This window comes from Mobula birostris, chromosome 1 (assembly GCF_030028105.1).
Source record: "Mobula birostris isolate sMobBir1 chromosome 1, sMobBir1.hap1, whole genome shotgun sequence".
Lineage (NCBI taxonomy): Eukaryota > Metazoa > Chordata > Chondrichthyes > Myliobatiformes > Myliobatidae > Mobula > Mobula birostris.
In genome coordinates this window covers 59,452,404-59,472,799 of record NC_092370.1, presented here as the reverse complement: position 1 = coordinate 59,472,799, position 20,396 = coordinate 59,452,404, and the positions used below count along the sequence as shown (strand labels likewise).

Here is a 20,396-nt window from a genome sequence, read left to right as displayed (position 1 = left end):
ACACACACACACACACACAAAGTAAGGATTACCTGAATTTCAAGTGCAGAATATGAGGTGTTCTCCTTCTATATGGAGTATGAGATGTTATCCTTCCACTTTGCATTGAACCTCACCCTTTCAGTAGATGCAGTAGAGAAGGCTGAGGACAGACATGTTGGTGAGGGAATAGAAAGGAGGATAGAGACGGAAGGAAACTAGGAGCTCAGGCTGGCCATTGTGGAACAAGTCACAATGGGTCTGCAGATTGATGGTCCAGTTTACGCTTGGCCTCACTGATGCAGAGGAGGCCACAGCTGGAGCAACAAATATAGCAAGCGAGGTGAGAGGAGGTGGCCTCTCTTCAGGTCCCCGCTTGGTGGAGATGGAACAGGTGTAAAAGCAAGAGTTGCACATCCTGTGGTTGTGGAGGAAATTCCCAGGAGTTAGGGAGGGGTGGGTGCTGAGAGGTGAGTGGTCAAGGTGTCACGGAGGGACTGGTTCCTGCAGGAGGCGGAACAAGAGTTGGGAGAAATGGTGGGATTTCACCATAGCTGGCGGAAAGAATGAAGGATGTTGTGCTGGATGTGGAGGCTACTTGTATGAAAGATGAGGGCACAAGAGATTCTGCAGATGCTAGAAATCCAGATCAACAAACACAAAACACGAGAGGAACTCAGCAGGACAAGCAGCATCTATAAAGAGGAATAAACAGTCAACATTTCTCGCCAAAGCCCTTCATTAGGATTGCAAAGGGAGGATGAAAAAGATGGTGGGGGTGGGGGGGGGAGAAAAAGAAGCTGGCAGGTGACAGGTGAAACCAGGTGAGGGGTAAGGGTGGTCGGTGGGAGAAAAATTACCAGAAGGTTCAATGTGAAGAGTAGATAAATTCTATATCTGTACTGTTTGAAGGGAGTTGGAGAGAGAGCAGAAGCATGAGAAATGGAGGAAATTTGAGAAATTTTAACATTGCTGTTCAACTGAATCACAGCAGACATAAACTAAGCTCACTACAGAAGGTCAGGTCAAGTTATTTCAAGCCTATGTATGCATTTAATTACTCTTAATAAGTATTAATTATTGCCAGTCAACCTCTTCAGCTGTATAAATAAACTATCACAAATGCAGGGCCTCATTTTGTTCAAGTTTAAATTACTGAAGAATTATTTTTAAAGTCCTATATTTTTCTTTTATCTCATAATCAAATTATTTCTTTCTTCCCTTTATATTTTGTTTCTTTATTAAGCATTAAGTTCAGCCGTCTAATGCTTCTTTCTCCATCCTTATACAATTCATTTCAAAATTCTCCAATCTTGGGTAAAAAGCTCCCAGCATTTCCATTTCCATTTTTGGTACTGCTGTCAATTATCATTTGTATTAAATGAGCAAAGATGAAAGTCATCTGTTGTGAGAGAAACCATGTTCATTTTTCAGACTGACATCTTTCACCTAAACCAAATTTTGCCAAGTATTTCCACATTTTCTGTTTTTAGATCAAGTTGAATAGCAGATAGTAATTGCTGTCGGTTTACGAATAAATTTTTTGCTTTACAAATGCCAGGAATATATTATTAAAAGTTATCTTATCTCCAATGCTATAAAACTGGATAACACCAATGGGTCCTAGTTATTAGGGTGTCTTGGTTGGAAAAGATTGACACGTGTTAAGGAGCAATTGATCTCAATATTTTTTTCAATGCTGTAGGCTGCTACACACTTCACAATGTACAATGGAGATAGAAAGTTTGTGAACACTTTAGAATTTTCTCCATTTCTGCACAAAAATGACATAAAATGTGATCAAATCTTCACGCAAGTCCTAAAACTAGATGAAGAGAGCCCAATTAAATAAATAACACAAAATAACTTCAACCAAACATTTCTGGTAACTGTTGATCAGTCCTGCACATTGGCTTGGAGAAATGTTTGACCATTCCTCCATACAAAACTGTTTCAGTTCATCAATATTTCTGGCATACCTTGCATGAACAGCCTTCTTCAGGTCATGCCACAGCATCTCAATTGGTTAAGATCTGGACTCTGACTTGGCCATTTCAAAACACACATTTTCTTCTTTTTAAACCATTCTGTTGTTGATTTACTCGTGTTTCAGATCATTGTCTTGTTGCATCATCCAACTTCTATTAAACTTCAAGTGACGGACCGCTATGCTGACATTCTCCTGTAAAATGTCTTGAATCAATTTTGAATTCATTGTTCCCTCAACAATTGTAAGTTATCCAGGCCCTGTGGCAGCAAAGCAGCCCCAAATCATGATGCTCCTTCCACCATGCTTTACAGTTGTTATGAGGTTTTGGTGTTGGTGTGCAGTGTCCTTTTTCCTCCAAACATAGCAGTGTACATTTCTGCCGAAAGTTCAACTTTTGTCTCATCTGTCCACAAAATTTTGTCCCAGAAGCATTGTGGAACATCCAGGTTGTCTTTGCAAACTTGAGATGTGCCGTAATGTTTTTTTTTTGGAAAGCAGTGATTTCCTCTGTGGTGTCCTTCCATGAACACCATTCTTGTTCAATGTTTTTCTTATACTGGACACATGAACAGAGACCTTAGCAAGTTCTAGAGATTTCTGCAGGTTTTTTGCTGTTACCCTTGGGTTCTTTTTCACCTCTTTCAGCACTGCACATTGTGTTCTTGGTGTGATCTTTGCAGGACACCCACTCCTAGGAAGAGTAGCAAGAGTACTGAATTTCCTTCATTTGGAGACTTGTTTCTCTTATTGTGGACAGGTGAAATGCTTTTCTAGCCTTTTCCAACTTCATTCATCTCTATAATTCTTCTTCTAAGATCCTCTGAAAGTTATTTTGATCGCGGCATGGCGCACATAAAGAGATCTTTCTTGAAAAGAGCAAGCTCTGTCAGTGTGTCTTTTTTATAGGGCAGGGTGCCTCTACAGCCCACACTTCCTATCGCATCTCATTGATTGGAACACCTGACTCTGAATAGCTTTTGTAGGAGGCGTTACCCCAGAGGTTCGCATTCTTTTTTGACCTAAACTGTGTTTGTTTAAATGGTGTACTCAGTATTGACAAGTAGTACAATTGTTTGTGTGTTATTAGTTTAAACAGATTGTGTTTGTCTATTATTACGACTTAGATGAAGATCAGACCACATTTTATGAGTAATTAATGCAGAAAACTAGCTAATTGCAAAGGCTTCACAAACCTTTTCTTGCAACTACAGTAGGCAGTCTTGGTCTCTCCCTATCCCTCATGTTTAGCTTCCTAAGTCTTGACATTTTCCAGCAATAATTTTTTAAATGGCAATTGCACTGTGTTTTACTTGAATGGTGAAGCTACAACAGTATTTACATTTCAAAGGTATTTTATTAACTGCAAAGCACTTCAACATATTTTCGGATCACAACAGGTGTCATCTAAATATATATTTCATTTATAGGATAAAAATATTCATAGATCATGATTTTCAGGTTTAATTTTTTAAAAGAAAAGCTTACTGAGAGGAAACCAAACTGTTTGTTTTGCTTTCTTAAAGGAAGACAATCTTCATGAAAAAATTGTCCTTCAATTTGATTAGTAAAGAGGATGCTCAGCTGTCTGTCCCATTTGCTCAGGTTTCAGATGCTCAGTGAGGGGAATCATACCATTTCTATCTTGCACTATTACTGTCAAGTGTTGTACAGATTTATTTGGCAGGAACAAGACTAACCAGGATTTATTTGTTTAATATGTACAGTGAGTAACATGTAACTGAAAATCATCAACATTCTTACTGCATCTTATTCCAACCGTGTCTTGTACTTCTACTTCACCCTCCCACCTACCAAATATGTTTGGAAAAAACTTTTTGTCCCTAGTCAAAACAAAATGGCATACCCATAAATTTACTATATTTCTAAATATATATTTAAGATCTCTTTACTTTCTAAAAGAAATAAATTCAACCCTCTAACATCTAACTTGAATTCTGAAGATTTTACTTAATTCCTCCTCAACTACCAAGGTCTCAAAATAGCTCAGCCATTAGTTATAAAAGCTCTACCAGTGAGAACCAGATTTCAAAAAGACTGCTAAGGTTAATTCAGCTCAGTCCTTCATCTTGTCTAATCTAAATATTATAACATAAAAGCCACATTCAAAATGAAAATCAAACTCAAATATCTGGCATGATATAGTGAAGCACCAATATTATGTGAAGGGGGGAGTGGAGAGTGGTGGAGGGGTTTGGTGTAATGGTGGGAATATTCCTCACAGAACCTAAAAACCATAATAACCAGAACAGAATCTTGGCAGAATCTTCATGAATTTTAAAACAAGTGAATATTGACTGAGTATGGTATCGTTTTGTGGACCATTACCAAAATACAAAAGACAGAATGTTCAGATGGAGAAATGTTTGACTGATAATTTTTGTTTTAGCAATTATCTATAAAATAAAGTAATCTTTGTTTTACTGACGATTGCACTGTCATATTACTAACAAACCATTGTTAAAAACAAGATATTTCTTACCTAAAAGTGCATTCTTTCCATTGTCATCTGGCAGGAATCGTTTATCTACTGCACAAATCAGAATGTGCTCAGGAAGATTTGGAGACTTGGCTCCTACCAGCACAAAACCCGGTGGAATATCAATTTGTTCTGTGGAGAGTGATACCAAGCGCAGGTCTTTGCCGGCCTGACAGAAACCTAAACCAAACCAAAAAGATGTGTCTACTTGAACAATGCTACAAAATAACATAAGCAATATAAAATAAAGATAGGTTATTTAGCAAATGAAATCAAAGGCTTAATTTCCGATAATTATTGAGTAATATACATGATTCACTAAAATATGCTGCTCTAAAAATTATTCTGCAGCTCAGAAGTTTTTGGAAGATAATGACAGTACTCTCTTGCTATTGATGATGAGTGGTAGATTGTGTGGGAGACAACCCACCACTGCAAGCTTTCATCATCCAGTTACACAAGTCAGTAAGCTAAAAAGTACAAGAACTGCACCGCTTTGCTATACTGATGGGATATTTAATTCAATTTGCAAAGAATGCCAGCCAAATTATTCAGGTTCATCAAATTCTTTGCTAATACTGATCTGCAGATCAATACATATCTAAATATTTCCCAAGAATTAGCAAAATGGCGTGTTGGGATTATTGTCTGACAGGAGGTCCTAGTATCCAAACACTGGGTGGACTAACTAAAACTGAAATCTCTGAGCTTAAATTCAATGAATTCTGGTAGATGGTATTCCGAGCCTGACCTTGCTTTAAATATGAAAAACAATGATCAAAAGCAAGAACCAAACTCAAGAAAGATGCTGAAAGCCTGAAACGTGATGTGACAGGAAGGATAGGCCACAGAAACAAACTGAGTCAAAAAAATTCCTTAGAATTACCCTAATGGTCACAGGTACTGGCTTGGAACACGGACTGTTCTATGTTGTCAACAAAAAGGCAGGCATAGCTGAGGCCCACGCAGGAGACCACGGATACCCCTCGAGCATGGAGAAAGTAGAAGTCAAAGGAGAAATTGTTGCGTGTGGGGATCAGTTCTGCCAGACAGAGGAGGGCAGTAATGGAGGGAACCTGGTTGTGTTTTCTGTTGAGAAAGAAGCGGAGAGCTTTAGGGCATTCTTGAAGGGGGATGGAAGTGTATAGGGACTGAAAATTCACAGTGAAACTGAGGCAGTCAGGGCCAGGGTATTAAATGTTAGTGAGGAGATTAAGAGCTTGAGAAGTCCTGTGGACATAGGTGGGAAGGGACTTAACCAAGGGGGAAATAATGGAGTCAAGGTATGTTCATTGGGGTAGGCAGGCTGAGATAATGGGCCTACCCGGATAATTGGGTAAGTGACAATCTCCTTGAGCAAATGTTATCATCACAGTGTCATCACAGCGCTAAGCAGTATTGCACCCATATTGTACTGTCTCAGTACTTTTAATTTTGTGTGCTGTAGCACTTACTTTTTATTCGCAGTTATTTTGTAAATAACACTATTCTTTGCATTTCTGATTAGATGCTAATTGCATTTCATTGGCTTTGTATCTGTACTCGGCACAATGACAATAAAGTTGAGTTTAATCTAATCTAATTTAATCTTTCAAGAAAATGATTCAACATAATGCAAACCCAAGATCTGTTTCTCAGCATCTGGTAAATATTATTCATATTAGTTATTCATCAGAGTGTCCCTAGAAATGACACTACACAGGTCCTCTCCAGATTACAAATGCCCAACTCGGGAGACTGGTGGGATGTATTTGTCTGCTGCCAGTCTGCTAGTATTTTCTGCCACTGTATTTATGACTTGTGCACTGTCTAGGTTACGAACAGATCACAGGAATGGAACTCTATCAAAACCTGGGGAGTATCTGTACAGTTAAAGTGGCATTTGTCCTATTTCTGTGGAATTCCTATTCTGACCCTAAGAAATTTTCATTAAATGACGTGATAATTCTCACTGATCCTGTGAAAAACCTATTGATTTCACCTGAATCAGCTTCTTAATGACACAGGTGAGATTAATAATTTACCAGTATTGGTCATTGTGAGATATCACCCTTGTACCACAATGTAGCAACCATTCCACACCTGTGTCTCCAGGATTAGTTGTATAGGTGACTACTGAGTGAGCAATTGAAGTAATAGTGGTTTCAAATGAAACATGATTGTCACTGGAAAAAAGCACCACCCGTCTGCATCAACACTTAAGTAACACTTTGGCAGTGTCACTTTTACCAGATACTGCTTTTCAGAAGACAGAGCTATACAAACCATCAGTTGTACAGGATCCCTCTGGAACATGTTTCTGAATGTAGGAAATAGGTGGGCTGTTTGACTCTGACAGTTCCTCTTCTTCCTCCTCCTCCTCATTATCCAATCCATTGCTGACTTGTATAGCTGGGAATCCAGAAGAGCTACTCTGTGTATAACGATGGACTTCAATTTCTTTATCAAGGTCCTCTATCTTTGGTTTGACATCTATTTCAAAAACAAACTTCAGGTTTTACTTTAAGGCAGCTCACATTTGTATTGCTGATACCCCAGAAGGTCATGTAAAGACAAACACAATAAAGAACCAAATGTTACAGGGAAATTGGGTATTTGGAAGCAGGTAATGTTCTGGCCCTGCTGCATTTCATGCCAGTGACTGATTTGTTCTCTACTGTGTCCAAGCTGGCAGCCAGCTGGCAAACCTGCACTGGAGGACATAGGCGTGGAGCAGATAGAGCAACTGACAGGGATTGCAGTGGCCTTGAAGATAAAGAGAATTTACATCGTCGATCAGTGATGAATTCACATCAAATCAGATTAAGGAGAAGTGGCAGATATATTCCAGCTGTTCATGGCCCATAACTTACGTAAAAATAACACCCCAGTGCTGGATCTCGTCCTTCTCAGTTTCCTTAAGAAGCAATTCCTAAACAAACTAAGCCCACAATAATCAAAGTTAAAACTGTTAAAATGTTAAAAATTAAACAACACTGCCAAACTAATATTTAAATTGCCAGTCCATTTCTCAAAAAGAGGTTATACACTCAGTAGCCACTTTATTCAGTACAAGTGTGGAACACGGTGTGGCTTTCTGCTGCTGTAGCCCATCCACTTCAAGGTTCAATGTGTTGTGCATTGAACCTTGTCTGCACACCACTGTTGTAATACATAGAACATAGAACAGTACAGCACAGTACAGGCCCTTCGGCCCACAATGTTGTGCCGACTCTCAAACCCTGCCTCCCATATAAGCCCCCACTTTAAATTCCTCCATATACCTGTCTAGTAGTCTCTTAAACTTCACTAGTGTATCTGCCTCCACCACTGACTCAGGCAGTGCATTCCACACACCAACCACTCTCTGAGTAAAAAAAAAACCTTCCTCTAATATTCCCCTTGAACTTCCCACCCCTTACCTTAAAGCCATGTCCTCTTGTATTGAGCAGTGGTGCCCTGGGGAAGAGGCGCTGGCTATCCACTCCATCTATTCCTCTTATTATCTTGTACACCTCTATCATGTACACCTCTATCTCATCCTCCTCCTCTCCAAAGAGTAAAGCCCTAGCTCCCTTAATCTCTGATCATAATGCATACTCTCTAAACCAGGCAGCATCCTGGTAAATCTCCTCTGTACAGTTATTTGAGTTACTATGCCCTTCCTTGAATCAGGCTGGCTGTTATCCTCTGACCTCTGTCACTAACAAGGAATTTTCACTGGATGTTTCTTTGCTTTTCACATGAAAACTCTAAAGACGGTTTTGCGTGAAAATTCCAAGAGTTCAGCAGTTTCTGAGATACCCACCCACCCCATCTGGTAGCAACAATCATTCCACGATCAAAGTCACTTAGATCACATTTCTTCCCCATTCTCATGTTTGGTCTAAACATCAAATGTACCTCTTGACCATGTCTGCAAGCTTTAATGCATTGAACTGCTGGCACATGATTGGCTGATTAGATATTTGCATTAATAAGCAGGGGTACCTAATAAATTAGACAGTACATTTGTATGGACTGTACCCATACAACTCAATCTCCTTTAAACTCCGAAGTGAAAATGTTTGTGGCTTCAGGTTGGGATTCTTACAATTCAGAATTGTCGTGCCACAGCTAGGTGATCAGTAGGGTTTAATTCTGCATTCCCTCCTCCACTCCTCCCCACCAACTTAAAATCTGCCCTGGTATCTAAGACCTCAAATGTTTGCAGGCCTCATACACGGAGATAAATTATGCAAAGCAATATCAACAGCACTAAGCACATTTGATATTGCTGCATGTGGCCTGGACAAAGTTTCTGTAAATGAGCAAACTGTGGGCTAAATACACAATTACTTAATACATCCTTCCTTTTGAAAGAATTCAATCACATAGCACAGAAGATTGTGAAAAAACTGGACTGAGTGATAGTTTTATAATTTTAAACCAGACTTGTGTATGGATTTACAATGAGTAATCTTAGTAGATGTTTAACCCTACATCTTATAATATAACAAAATCTGATTGTTCCTGGGTCTCATCATCACCAAGTATTCATGACTGAACTAGTGGGAACATTATTAGGAAAATCTTATAGATCCTCAGAGGCAATCAGAAATAGGATTTATATTTTGATTAAAATGTCCATCTTCTCAGATGCCAGCAGAAAAGTTTTAAGGTCAGCTCAAAGTTTTAAGTGAGTTAAGTTTACAGAGCACTCTGTAAGAGGAGCCAGGAGAGCAAGTAGGTTGAGGAAGTGAGCGAGGTAGATGGCACTCTGCAAATGCAAGCAGCATTCTTTGTAGTGGAATGGATACTTGAAATTCTTTGTGGAAGAAAACCAGTAACTTAGATTTCCAAAGCTGAGATATTGGCATCCACTAACCGACTTCAATATTCCAAGAAGACTGATAGGTCTCAACAAAGGTACACCTTAATGATTCAGAGGCAACAACTTATGAAGTGACCGATGGGTGAACACCCTACTTTGAATACCATTCATACAAGACATTAGATAGTTTTTGTCAAGAATGAATATTTTATTCACAATGGCACCAGGACGTTGTAGCGGGCGACGGAGTAGAGGGAGACAGAGTAGGAAGGCTTCGGCGAGCAGAGGCTGAGGAAGATCTTCACTCCAAGTGAGGTAAGGCTGGGTAAGTTCCTTTAATAAATCTAATTACCTTAAGAGTAGGTAATGGAGGCAGCAGTTAGGGCAGTTGAGTGCTCCATTTGCAGTATGTGGGAAGTCAGGGACAGCACAATCATCCCTGATGACTACACCTGTGAAAGATGCATCCAGCTGCAGCTCCTGACAAATCGAGTTAGGGAACTGGAGCTGGAGCTGGATGAACTTCGGATCATTTGTGAGGCAGAGGCAGAAATAAACAGGAGTTACAGGGAGACAGTCACCCCTAAGAGTCAGGAGATAGGTAGCTGGGTGACTGTCAGAAGAGGTAAGGGGAATAGTCAGAACGAGCAGAGCACCCCTGTGTCCGTTCCCACCAAGTACATCATTTTGGAGACTGTTGAAGGGGACGACCGACCAGGGACAAGTTGCAGTGGTTGCATCTCTGGCACCGAGACCGGACCCTCAGCTCAGAAGGGAAGGAGGGAAAAGAGAAGAGCGGTAGTGATAGGGGATTCGATAGTTAGGGGGACAGATAAGAGGTTCTGCGGAAGAGATCGAGAATCCCGGATGGTCTGTTGCCTCCCTGGTGCCAAGGAATATAAAAGTGTATAAGTCTCCAGGTCCTGACAGGATATTCCCTAGGACCTTGAAGGAAATTAGTGTAGAAATAGCAGGGGCTCTGACAGAAATATTTCAGATGTCATTAGAAATGGGGATGGTGCTGGAGGATTGGCATATTGCTCATGCTGTTCCATTGTTTAAAAAGGGTCCTAAGAGTAAAGCTAGCAATTATGAGCCTGTGAGCTTGACGTCAGTCGTGGGTAAATTGATGGAAAGTATTCTTAGAGATGGTATATATAATTCTCTGGATAGACAGGGTCTGATTAGGAACAGTCAACATGGATTTGTGCGTGGAAGGTCATGTTTGACAAATCTTACTGAATTTTTTTGAAGAGGTTACTAGGTATGTTGACAACGGTAAAGCACTGGATGTTGTCTATATGGATTTCAGTAAGGCCTTTGACAAGGTCCCACATGGAAGGTTGGTTCAATCGTTAGGTATTAATATTGAAGTAGTAAAATGGATTCAACAGTGGCTGGATGGGAGATGCCAGAGAGTAGTGGTGGATAACTGTTTGTCAGATTGGAGGCCGGTGACTAGAGGTGTGCCTCAGGGATCTGTACTGGGTCCAATGTTGTTCGTCATAAACATTAATGATCTGGATGATGGGCTGGTAAGTTGGATTAGTAAGTATGCAGATGATACTAAGATAGGTGGCGTTGTGGATAATGAAGTCGGTTTTCAAAGCTTGCAGAGAGATTTAGGTCAGTTAGAAGAGCGGGCTGAAAGATGGCAGATGGAGTTTAATACTGATAATTGTGAGGTGCTACATTTTGGTAGGACTAATCAAAATAGGACATACATGGTAAGTGGTAGGGCATTGAAGAATGCAGTAGAACAGAGGGATCGTGGAATAATGGTGCATAGCTCCCTGAAGGTCGAATCTCATGTGGGTCGGGTGGTGAAGAAAGCTTTTGGTATGCTGGCCTTTATAAATCAGAGCATTGAGTATAGGAGTTGGGATGTAATGTTAAAATTGTACAAGGCACTGGTGAGGCCAAATTTGGAGTATTGTGTACAGTTCTGGTCACCAAATTATAGGAAAGATGTCAACAAAATAGAGAGAGTACAGAGAAGATTTACTGGAGTGTTACCTGGATTTCAGCACCTAAGTTACTGAGAAAGGTTGAACAAGTTGGGTCTTTATTCTTTGGAGTGTAGAAGGTTGAGGGGGGACTTAATAGAGGTATTTAAAATTATGAGGGGGATTGATAGAGTTGACGTGGATAGGCGTTTTCCATTGAGAGTAGGGGAGATTCAAACAAGACAAAATGAGTTGAGAGTTAGGAGGCAAAAGTTTAGGGGTAACATGAGGGGGAACTTCTTTACTCAGAGAGTGGTAGCTGTGTGGAACGAGCTTCCAGCAGAAGTGGTAGAGGCAGGTTCGATATTTCATTTAAAGTAAAATTGGGTGGCTGTATGGACAGGAAAGGAAAGGAGGGTTATGGGCTGAGTGCAGGTCGGTGGGACTAGGTGAGAGTAAGTGTTCAGCATGTACTAGAAGGGCCGAGATGGCCTGTTTCCATGCTGTAATTGTTGTATGGTTATATGAAGCATTTCAGAATATGTCTGTTGTCAGGTTAATTTGTTGGATGCAAAAGTATTTTGTACTCATGGCATGGTGGTGTGGCACACATGCTCCTGGTGCACAGCTGCAGCAGTCTGGGTTCGAGCCTAACCTTAGGTGCTGTCTGTGTGGAGTTTGCACATTCCCTCCATAACTGATGAGCTTCTCTGGGGCTCTAACGCTTCCTTCCTCTAACACATCCCAAAACAGCACTAGATGGCTACTGTATGTAACTCCTAGGTGGATGCCAGGCAAAGCAGGGGAGAAGTCAGATGACAGTAGGTGACAGGGGAATGAGTAGAAAAATAGGTTTGAGGAGATGTTTTTGGAGTCAGCATTAACTCAGTGAGGCAAAGGGCCTCCTTCTACATTATATCGAAATATCAAGGGGGAAAACACGAACAATTAGTGCCAGCCTCTAGCACTAACTTGGTATTTGTTTGAACAACTCAATTTGAATAGTGGTTAATTACATTAATCAAAAAGTAAAATACTCTTGTGTTCCAACCAGGGCTCCATTATCAACTGAGAATTAATTTGTGGAACACCTCCAACCACCCCAACCCCTCACATCTTTCTTGTCAGTTCACAAATACTTCATGTTTTGGAAATTTATAAAAGAATACAGAAAAGCACAACACAAAAAAAACTTATTGGTTTATATTCAAGTACAAAATCAGCACATACTTTAATATACGTTCCTATCATCGATTTTCTCACAAACTCCCTATTGGAGTTACTGATAACATCACTTTCAAGTGTCTCCCTAGGCAATCCATTCCAAGCAATTATCACCCACAGTGTAAAATGGAACTTTGCTCTCCATTCATATTCACCATTCTTGGCTTCTTTCCATGGTTGCCAGGGATTTTCAGACCACGGTAAATAATTTCTCACAGTTATAACTATTAATAGCCTTAAGGATTCCTGCAGATGCTCATCTCTAAATAAACATTACTTCCCTTGAAGTTAAAGTATATAAAACTTTACATTACAAAACCTAAACTGGTGACTGGAGTTGTACTCATACCCTATGGGGACAAAATATCACAAATTGTGCATTATTTTCTATTGTGATCTGACCTACCTTGCTCATTGCAACTGTGTAAGTATCTTCATTTGTCTTTCACTAACAAGCCCTAAGCATTTTTCACTGTGGTAAATCTAGGAGATTTTAGTTCATTTTACCAACATTTCATACGAAGTCAGAAGTATGGATTTTGCCACTTTCATAATTTAGGTGCCCTAAATTTGTGCCCTATCACCTACTTGATGGACCAGATTGTGCCCAATCCCACCTACTCCTAGCAAGTCACTCTCAGCATTATTCCTGCAGAAATATTTCTCAATCCCGGTAAGTGGAGCCATTCATACATTACCACTGAGCTTCACGCAGCAGGGACTCACTGCTGTCATTGTCCAGTGAGCTGCTCTTGAATGTCTCCAATGAGCAGAAACAATTACAAACTACTCAGAAGAATTTAAATAATACAAAAATAGTTTAAAATGTTAGATAATAAATAGTTAAATGAATTAAAAGATTTAGTGAAATAAAGAAAAATACTAAATTCACTTAACTGAAGTCAACTTTTCAAACCTGGTTGCAAATTATTTGAAAGGCTGGTGCAATGACATCTCATGTCTAGCTCATTTCTGACTAGATGCAGTGTAGATGTGCTGTATAGGGGAGCTCATCGGTTAGTCTCTATAATTCTGGGCATTAATGGAGCTGTCTGAACCACTGCAGTTGCAGGACTTGAACAAAAGATGGCAATGCTGAGCACAACTGCAATATGGCGCAGTGGGGAAACAGCTGAATAACACTGGAGAACACTCATTGGGGTTGCAATGGCCAATTAGCCTCTGTCTGTTTAACATGAAGCAAGTCAAATATGCCATCTGCACCCTCCTTGTTATTATGACTGCCAGTATTAACTCTACTGTTTGCTGCCTCTGTGCATATCCATTGGATCAAACTTTATGATTGACGAGCATCAACTGAGGCTTTGGCCTAGCTAAGTGATGCAGGACTATTCAGAAGGAGACATGCTCATTACATGACAACATTAGAAGAATACAACCAACAATGACAAATCCCTTTTGAAGCTCACAAAAGCATTATCCTTCTACAATTTCACATCTTGCTTCCAACAAACTTACTGTTGGAATGAAGCTGATCTGCAAGGCTAATGGCAAACAGTTCATCCTATACTCTCTACATTCCAGAATGCAGATCACCCCAACTTCAGTTGTCTAGCTGTGGTATTCAGACAACAGTCATTATGAACACTTTTAGACCGTGAGCTCCAAGTCATCACTGGTTCACTTATTGAAGGAAGTCAGCAGATCAGGCATCTATGGAGAGGAATAAAGAGTCAATGTTTCGGGCCAAGACCCTTCATCAGGACTGGAAAGGGCTAGAAGCCAGAATAAGAAGGAGGGGAAGGGGAAAGACTACAAGTTTATTCTAGCCTTTTGCATGTGCTACTCCAGCATCTGCAGAATCCCTGGTTTTTCATTTATTGAAGTTGTCAGGAAACAGATACACGTAGTCATGAAAGAGAGCAAATTAATTAAATGAAAGACTGAATTTCTTCAAACTACTCTGTATACATTTTTAGCTACCACTGACTATATATGTCTTTGGATGATCTGATCTTTCATCCAAGCCAGGTCCTATATGAGATACTTGAAGCTCCAGTCCATGCACACTCCCAGGCAACAGCAGGTAGAGTGCTGTCATAACAACAACCACCAGTCCTGAAATTTCCCTTCCTGAAATCCAAAACCAGTTCCTTGGTTTTGCTGATATTGTGTGCAAGGTTGTGTTAGAGGATATATCTTGAGCCCAGCATATAGAAGTAACCATAAAGAAGGCATGCCAGCATCTCTACACTCTTAGAAGTTTAAGGAGATTCAGTATGTCATTGGCGCCTCAGACACATCTTTTCAGATGCACTGTGGAAAGCATTCGGACTGATTGTATCACAACCTGGTATGGAATCTCCAATACACAAGAACGCAAGAGACTATGGTGAGTGATGGACTCAGCCAGTTCCATATTGGGTACAGCTCTCCCCACCACTGATGACATCTTCAAGAGGCAATGTGTGAAGAAGATGACATACATTATTAAGAATTCCCGCAATATGGGGCATGCTATTTTCTCGTTGCTGCCATTGGAGAGGAGGTACATGAGCCTGAAGGGCCACACCAAGTTCTGTAACAGCTTTTTCCCACTGTATTAAGGTTCTTGAATGGATCTCAAAAACCTGACATGCCCTCACAATAAATTTCTTTTCTCTCTCCCTTAACTTGCACCAATGTTGTTATGTTTCTTTTATTGCGCAAGTTATACATAGTTTATTGAAACAGTCCTGACTGTACAGCGGTAGGCATCCAAGTTTCAGCATTCCAGTTCTTCAGAGAATGGTCAGCTGCCACTGCGTCCTTAAGACTCAGACTGCCAATTATAGCCTGCCTCATTCCTTCATGGAAAGTCTGTACGCAAAGGCTTCGTGCTGAGCACTCAGTGCTCAATCATAGGAATTCCATTTCCAGTACTATTGTTTGTGATTTTGCCTTTGGATTCTCTCATTACAGCTCTCTTGTTACATTTTATGTTTTGTCATGTTTGTAATGTGCTGTCCTGCTGTGGCAAAAAGTTAACTTTCATGGTAATTATGCCCAAGACAATCTTGGAGTTTAACTAACAGTGTTAGCTGAAATGATTTAAAGGTAGCTAACTATAGCTTCTAACATCCATTAATTGTGCCCATGATCTGGAAATTTGAGTCACAGAAGTGGCAAATCACAAACATGCTTGTTATCAGCCTGTCATAGGCTGGGAACGGACCCAAGTGCAAGACACAGACACTGAAGTACTAGGGACAGGACTAGGATACAGGGTGAGAGTAAGGACATGGACATGAAAATCAGGAACCCGGAACAGGACTGGACAAGAGAGCTAAGAGCCCGGGCTTGGACTCAGAGCCAGAGACTGGACAAGGATCCAGTACCTGGGTCTTGCCTCTGGCTCGGACCCCAGAACTAGGCAAGGACAAGCCTTGGCTGGCAGGCAAGACGAGGCTGGAGTCTTAGAGACTTGAGACGAGGTTTGGCGGGAGGCAGGAGACTTGAGTCTTCAGGCTTGAGGCTAGAGGCTAGAGACCTGAGGCGAGGCTTGGCAAGAGAGTGGAGTCTTCAGGCTTGAGGGTAGGCAGGAGGCTGGAGTCTTCAGGCTTCAGGCTAGGCAGGAGGCTGGAGTCTTCAGGCTTGAGGATTGGCAGGAGGCTAGAGTCTTCAGGCTTGAGGCTAGAGACCAAAGGTGAGGCTTGGCAGGAGGCAGAAGGCTAGAGGCTTGGCTGGAGGCCCGAGGCTAGAGGCTCCTCCTGGGCAGGGTGCGGTACTCCTGGGCAGGGCACAGATCACCACCCGACAGAGGCAAGGGACAGGAAGGGACAGAACCAACCACAGGTAACGGCAAGACGGCCTGGCTTACCCAACGGAGGCAAGGGACAGGAAGGGACAGAACCAACCATGGGTAACAGCAATACGGCCTAGCTTACCCGACAGAGGCAAGGGACAGGAAGGGACAGAACCAACCCCAGGTAACGGCAAGATGGCCTGGCTTACCTGGGCGGGGGCAAGGGACAGGAAGGGAGCTAGGTACAGGGTGGCTCCAGGACAAGACTGCAGGCAAGACAAGGCGAGAGTTACCAGCAAGCCAAGGCAAGGCTTCAGGCAATGCAAGGCGAGACGAGAACTTCAGGTGAGGCAAGAGTTACCGGCAAGACAAGGCAGGGCTTCAGGCGAGGAAACAGAAGGCAGAGGAAGGGATACAAAGAGTAAGGACAAGAACAATCCAGCAGCCACACCCAGGTCTCTGAAAGTATTTATGCAGCCAGCCCCAATGAGCATCAGCTGCCTCAATTAGAGCTCAACAAGAACAGAAACAGGGTAGACAGGAAAACCTGGAGGAGACTTCCGGTAGACCTCATGGAGTGAAGTCGTGTTCTTGACTCGCTCCATCACCTCTGAGCTTTATCCTATGATCAGCTTTATTTAAGCTAACTTTTAAGGCATCGACTTTTACAATACCTTGCAGCGGATTGCTATTATATATTTGGATGTTTTTAAGGTCCGGTATGTCTAAGAACGGGAAAGACGGCAAACCTCCGGTTAGACCGAAAGCCACCGGCCCTCCTCCGATTGAACCGGCGGTAACTATGCAAGCTATATCGGATCTGATTTGTGTGGAAATTTCATCTAGGCTGGAGAAAATCATCGATGAAATTGATAAAATGAAAACATCTATCACAGAACATCAGACTGCTATATCTAATCTCCAAGTTTCCACGCAACAGAATGAACTGAAAATGGGAAAAATTGAAGAAACAATTACTACAATGAAGAAAAAACTTGACTTTCTTACCTTTAAAAATTCTGATTTAGAATGCAGAATGCGACGTCAAAACATTCGAATTATTGGTATTCATGAAGCTGCCAAATCTGATGACCCTATAAAGTTTTTCTCTCAACTTTTAAAAGATTCATTTCCCACTTTATTTCCTGATCAACCACCACTATTGGACAGGGCTCACCGAATCCCACTATATTCGCCTAACTCAGATAAACCTTGGCATGTTATTTTATGATTTCATTATTTTCAAGACAAGGAGAAGCTGCTTCGCTTCGCTCGACCTAAAGGCTATATTGATTTCTCGGATCTCCGTTTTCGATTGGTGGAGGATTTTAGTAAACAGGTTTGTGATCAACGTGTTCGTTACACATCTGTGATGTCGGACCTACAAGATGGATTTAAAACCAGTGTTGCTTTATCCCGCACGTTTAAGGATTTGATTGTCTGATGGCTCTTCCTGTTTTTTCGACTCTCCGTCGGAAGCCCAGAGTTACCTGGATCAACAATTGCCTTGAACATCCTAATTGCACTATTAAATCATCTCTGTCCGATCGGAGACTGTTAATCTGTTGGGTTTAACTTCCTCTTTCAGTTTAATTAATATGGTTGTCAAACTTTTTTAACTGCGTCAGTCCTTTCTTCTTCCCTGGGGATTCTGAGTGGCCATTTCCACAGCATCATTTTACGCACATACCTGGAGGCCTTAAACTTTGTAGTCTTTTATGTAGTTTTTGTAGTTTTTTTTTGGCTAGTTTATGCTGATATTTCATATTCTTCTTTAATTATACGGTCTGTCGTAGGTTAACGGTTTTCTTTATATATACCTGTTTTTTCTTTGTATTATATCGTTTTCGTTTTAATCTGTATACTTTTTTTTATTCTTTTACTGTTTTATAACTTTCGCTGATCTTTCTATATTTACACATTTTTAGTGAGCGTCTATCGGAAGTCATGGGGGTAGATCTAGTGCTTGCTTCTTTCTGGCTAGTTTATCTTAGATTTAGCTTTGAGGTTATGGGGTGGGGGGTGTGGGGGGGGCTTCACTTTTTAGTTTTTCTTTCTTCTTGGGCTATTTACATTATTGAAGTATTTGTCGCGTCCTCTTTCTCGATATCTCATGTTTACTCTGTTCCCTTTCCGGGTTCGTGGGTCGAACCTATTGTCAATCCTCCTTTATTTGAGGGTTGACTTTAGAGATTATGGAATCTACTATTAATTTTGTCTCTTGGAATACTAATGGTCTTAATCATCCAATTAAAAGGAAAAAAATCTATAAAGTATTCCGGAGATTTAAAGCACATATTCTATTCTTACAAGAGACCCATGTGCGGAAGGGGGGGCAGATTACGTTTTTTTAAGTTCTGGAAGGGTCAACACTATCATTCCAATTCCAACTTCAATAATATAAATAGCCCAAGGAGAAAGAAAAACTAAAAAGTGAAGCCCCCCCCACACCCCCCACCCCGTAACCTCAAAGCTAAATCTAAGACTAGCCAGAAAGAAGCAAGCACTAGATCTACCCCCATGACTTCCGATAGACGCTCACTAAAAATGTGTAAATATAGAAAGATCAGCTAAAGTTATAAAACAGTAAAAGAATTAAAAAAAGTATACAGATTAAAACGAAAACGATATAATACAAAGAAAAAACAGGTATATATAAAGAAAACCGTTAACCTACAACAGACCGTATAATTAAAGAAGAAGATGAAATATCAGCATAAACTAGCCAAAAAAAACTACAAAAACTACATAAAAGACTACAAAGTTTAAAGCCTCCAGGTATGTGCGTAAAATGATGCTGTGGAAATGGCCACCCAGAATCCCCAGGGAAGAAGAAAGGAATGACGCAGTTAAAAAAAGTTTGACAACCATATTAATTAAACCGAAGAAAACATTTCTGCCCTCATGTAGAGCAAAAAGAGGAAGTTAAACCCAACAGGCATTTCTATCTTTATAGATCCCTCAATCACTTTTGTGCAACATGATATTATTTCTGATCCGAATGGTAGATTTTTACTGGTTAGTGGTTTACTCTTCAATAAAAAGGTAGTTTTGGTAAACGTCTATGCTCCAAACTTGGACTCTCCGGAATTTTATAAATTATTATTTAATTTGTTCCCGAAGTTGAATGAGTTTTCACTAATCTGGGGCGGAGATCTTAATACTTGTTTATCCCCATTATTGGACCGTTCGGCTCCTATACAGACCCTACCCAATAAATCCGTAACCTTGGTTAATTCATTTCTCTCAGATTCAGGGTTGATGGACATTTGGCGGTTTTTGCACCCCCAGGAAAAAGACTTCTCTTTTTTTTTCACATGTTCATCACTCTTATTCAAGAATTGATTATTTTTTTATTGACTCTCGTCTTACTTCTTCAGTGGTTAAATGTGAATATGACTCTATAACTATTTCGGACCATGCTCCACTTAAGCTTTCTATTAAAATATTGGCCAATACACAAAATCATAGACAATGGTGTTTTAATTCGCTGTTGCTTCAGGACTTGGATTTTGTTAATTTTATGAATGAACAGATTGATCTGTTTTTTACAATTAACTGTACAGAGGATATATCCATGAACACCCTTTGGGATACTTTTAAAGCTTATATTCGTGGTCAGATCATTTCGTACTCTGTTGCTCTGAGGAAAAGGTTGAAGGAGGAGGAGCTGGTACTTCTGGACAAGATTAAGGAAATTGATAAGAAATATGCTACAGCTCCCTCTGAGAAGTTGTATAAACAAAGAACTGAACTTCAAATGGAACACAGTTTATTACTTTCGTCCTCTACTGCAAATCAATTAATGAAAACAAGAAGTGAATTTTATATACATAGTGACAAAGTTGGTAAACTGTTGGCTAATCAGTTGAAGACTAACTCTACTAAATTTCAAATTAATCAGATTTATAATCAAAAAGATCAACTGACATTTGAACAAGCTGAGATTAATCAATCCTTTTTTGACTTCTATTCCTCTTTATACCAATCAGAGTCTCCACGAGATTCTAAACATATGTATGACTTTTTAGATAACCTAGACTTTCCTAAGATTTCACACAATATATGCTCTATGTCAGACACTTCCTTTACCACTGATGAGATTAAGAATGTTATTTTTTCTATGAACTCGGGGAAAGTCCTGGTCCTGATGGGTTTACCGTGGAATCTTTTAAATTTTTTGCACCCTCATTAATCCCTTGGCTATTCAGGGTTCTGGAGGC

At 40.5% G+C, this 20,396-nt stretch overlaps 1 protein-coding gene across 6 annotated transcripts in view; it reads right to left on the bottom strand.

The window, feature by feature from the left end:
- Nucleotides 1-20,396, bottom strand: part of greb1l (GREB1 like retinoic acid receptor coactivator) — a 294,398-nt gene that overhangs the window by 114,233 nt on the left and 159,769 nt on the right. For 5 of the 6 annotated variants that reach the window (XM_072255747.1, XM_072255773.1, XM_072255794.1 and 2 more), the window contains exons 4-5: nucleotides 6,732-6,938; nucleotides 4,470-4,646 (exon numbers count right to left, since the gene is read on the bottom strand). In XM_072255747.1, the coding sequence (XP_072111848.1) occupies nucleotides 4,470-4,646; nucleotides 6,732-6,938 (384 nt within the window). The remainder of the gene's footprint in view (nucleotides 1-4,469; nucleotides 4,647-6,731; nucleotides 6,939-20,396) is intronic. The other variant, XM_072255784.1, reaches the window with a different exon arrangement.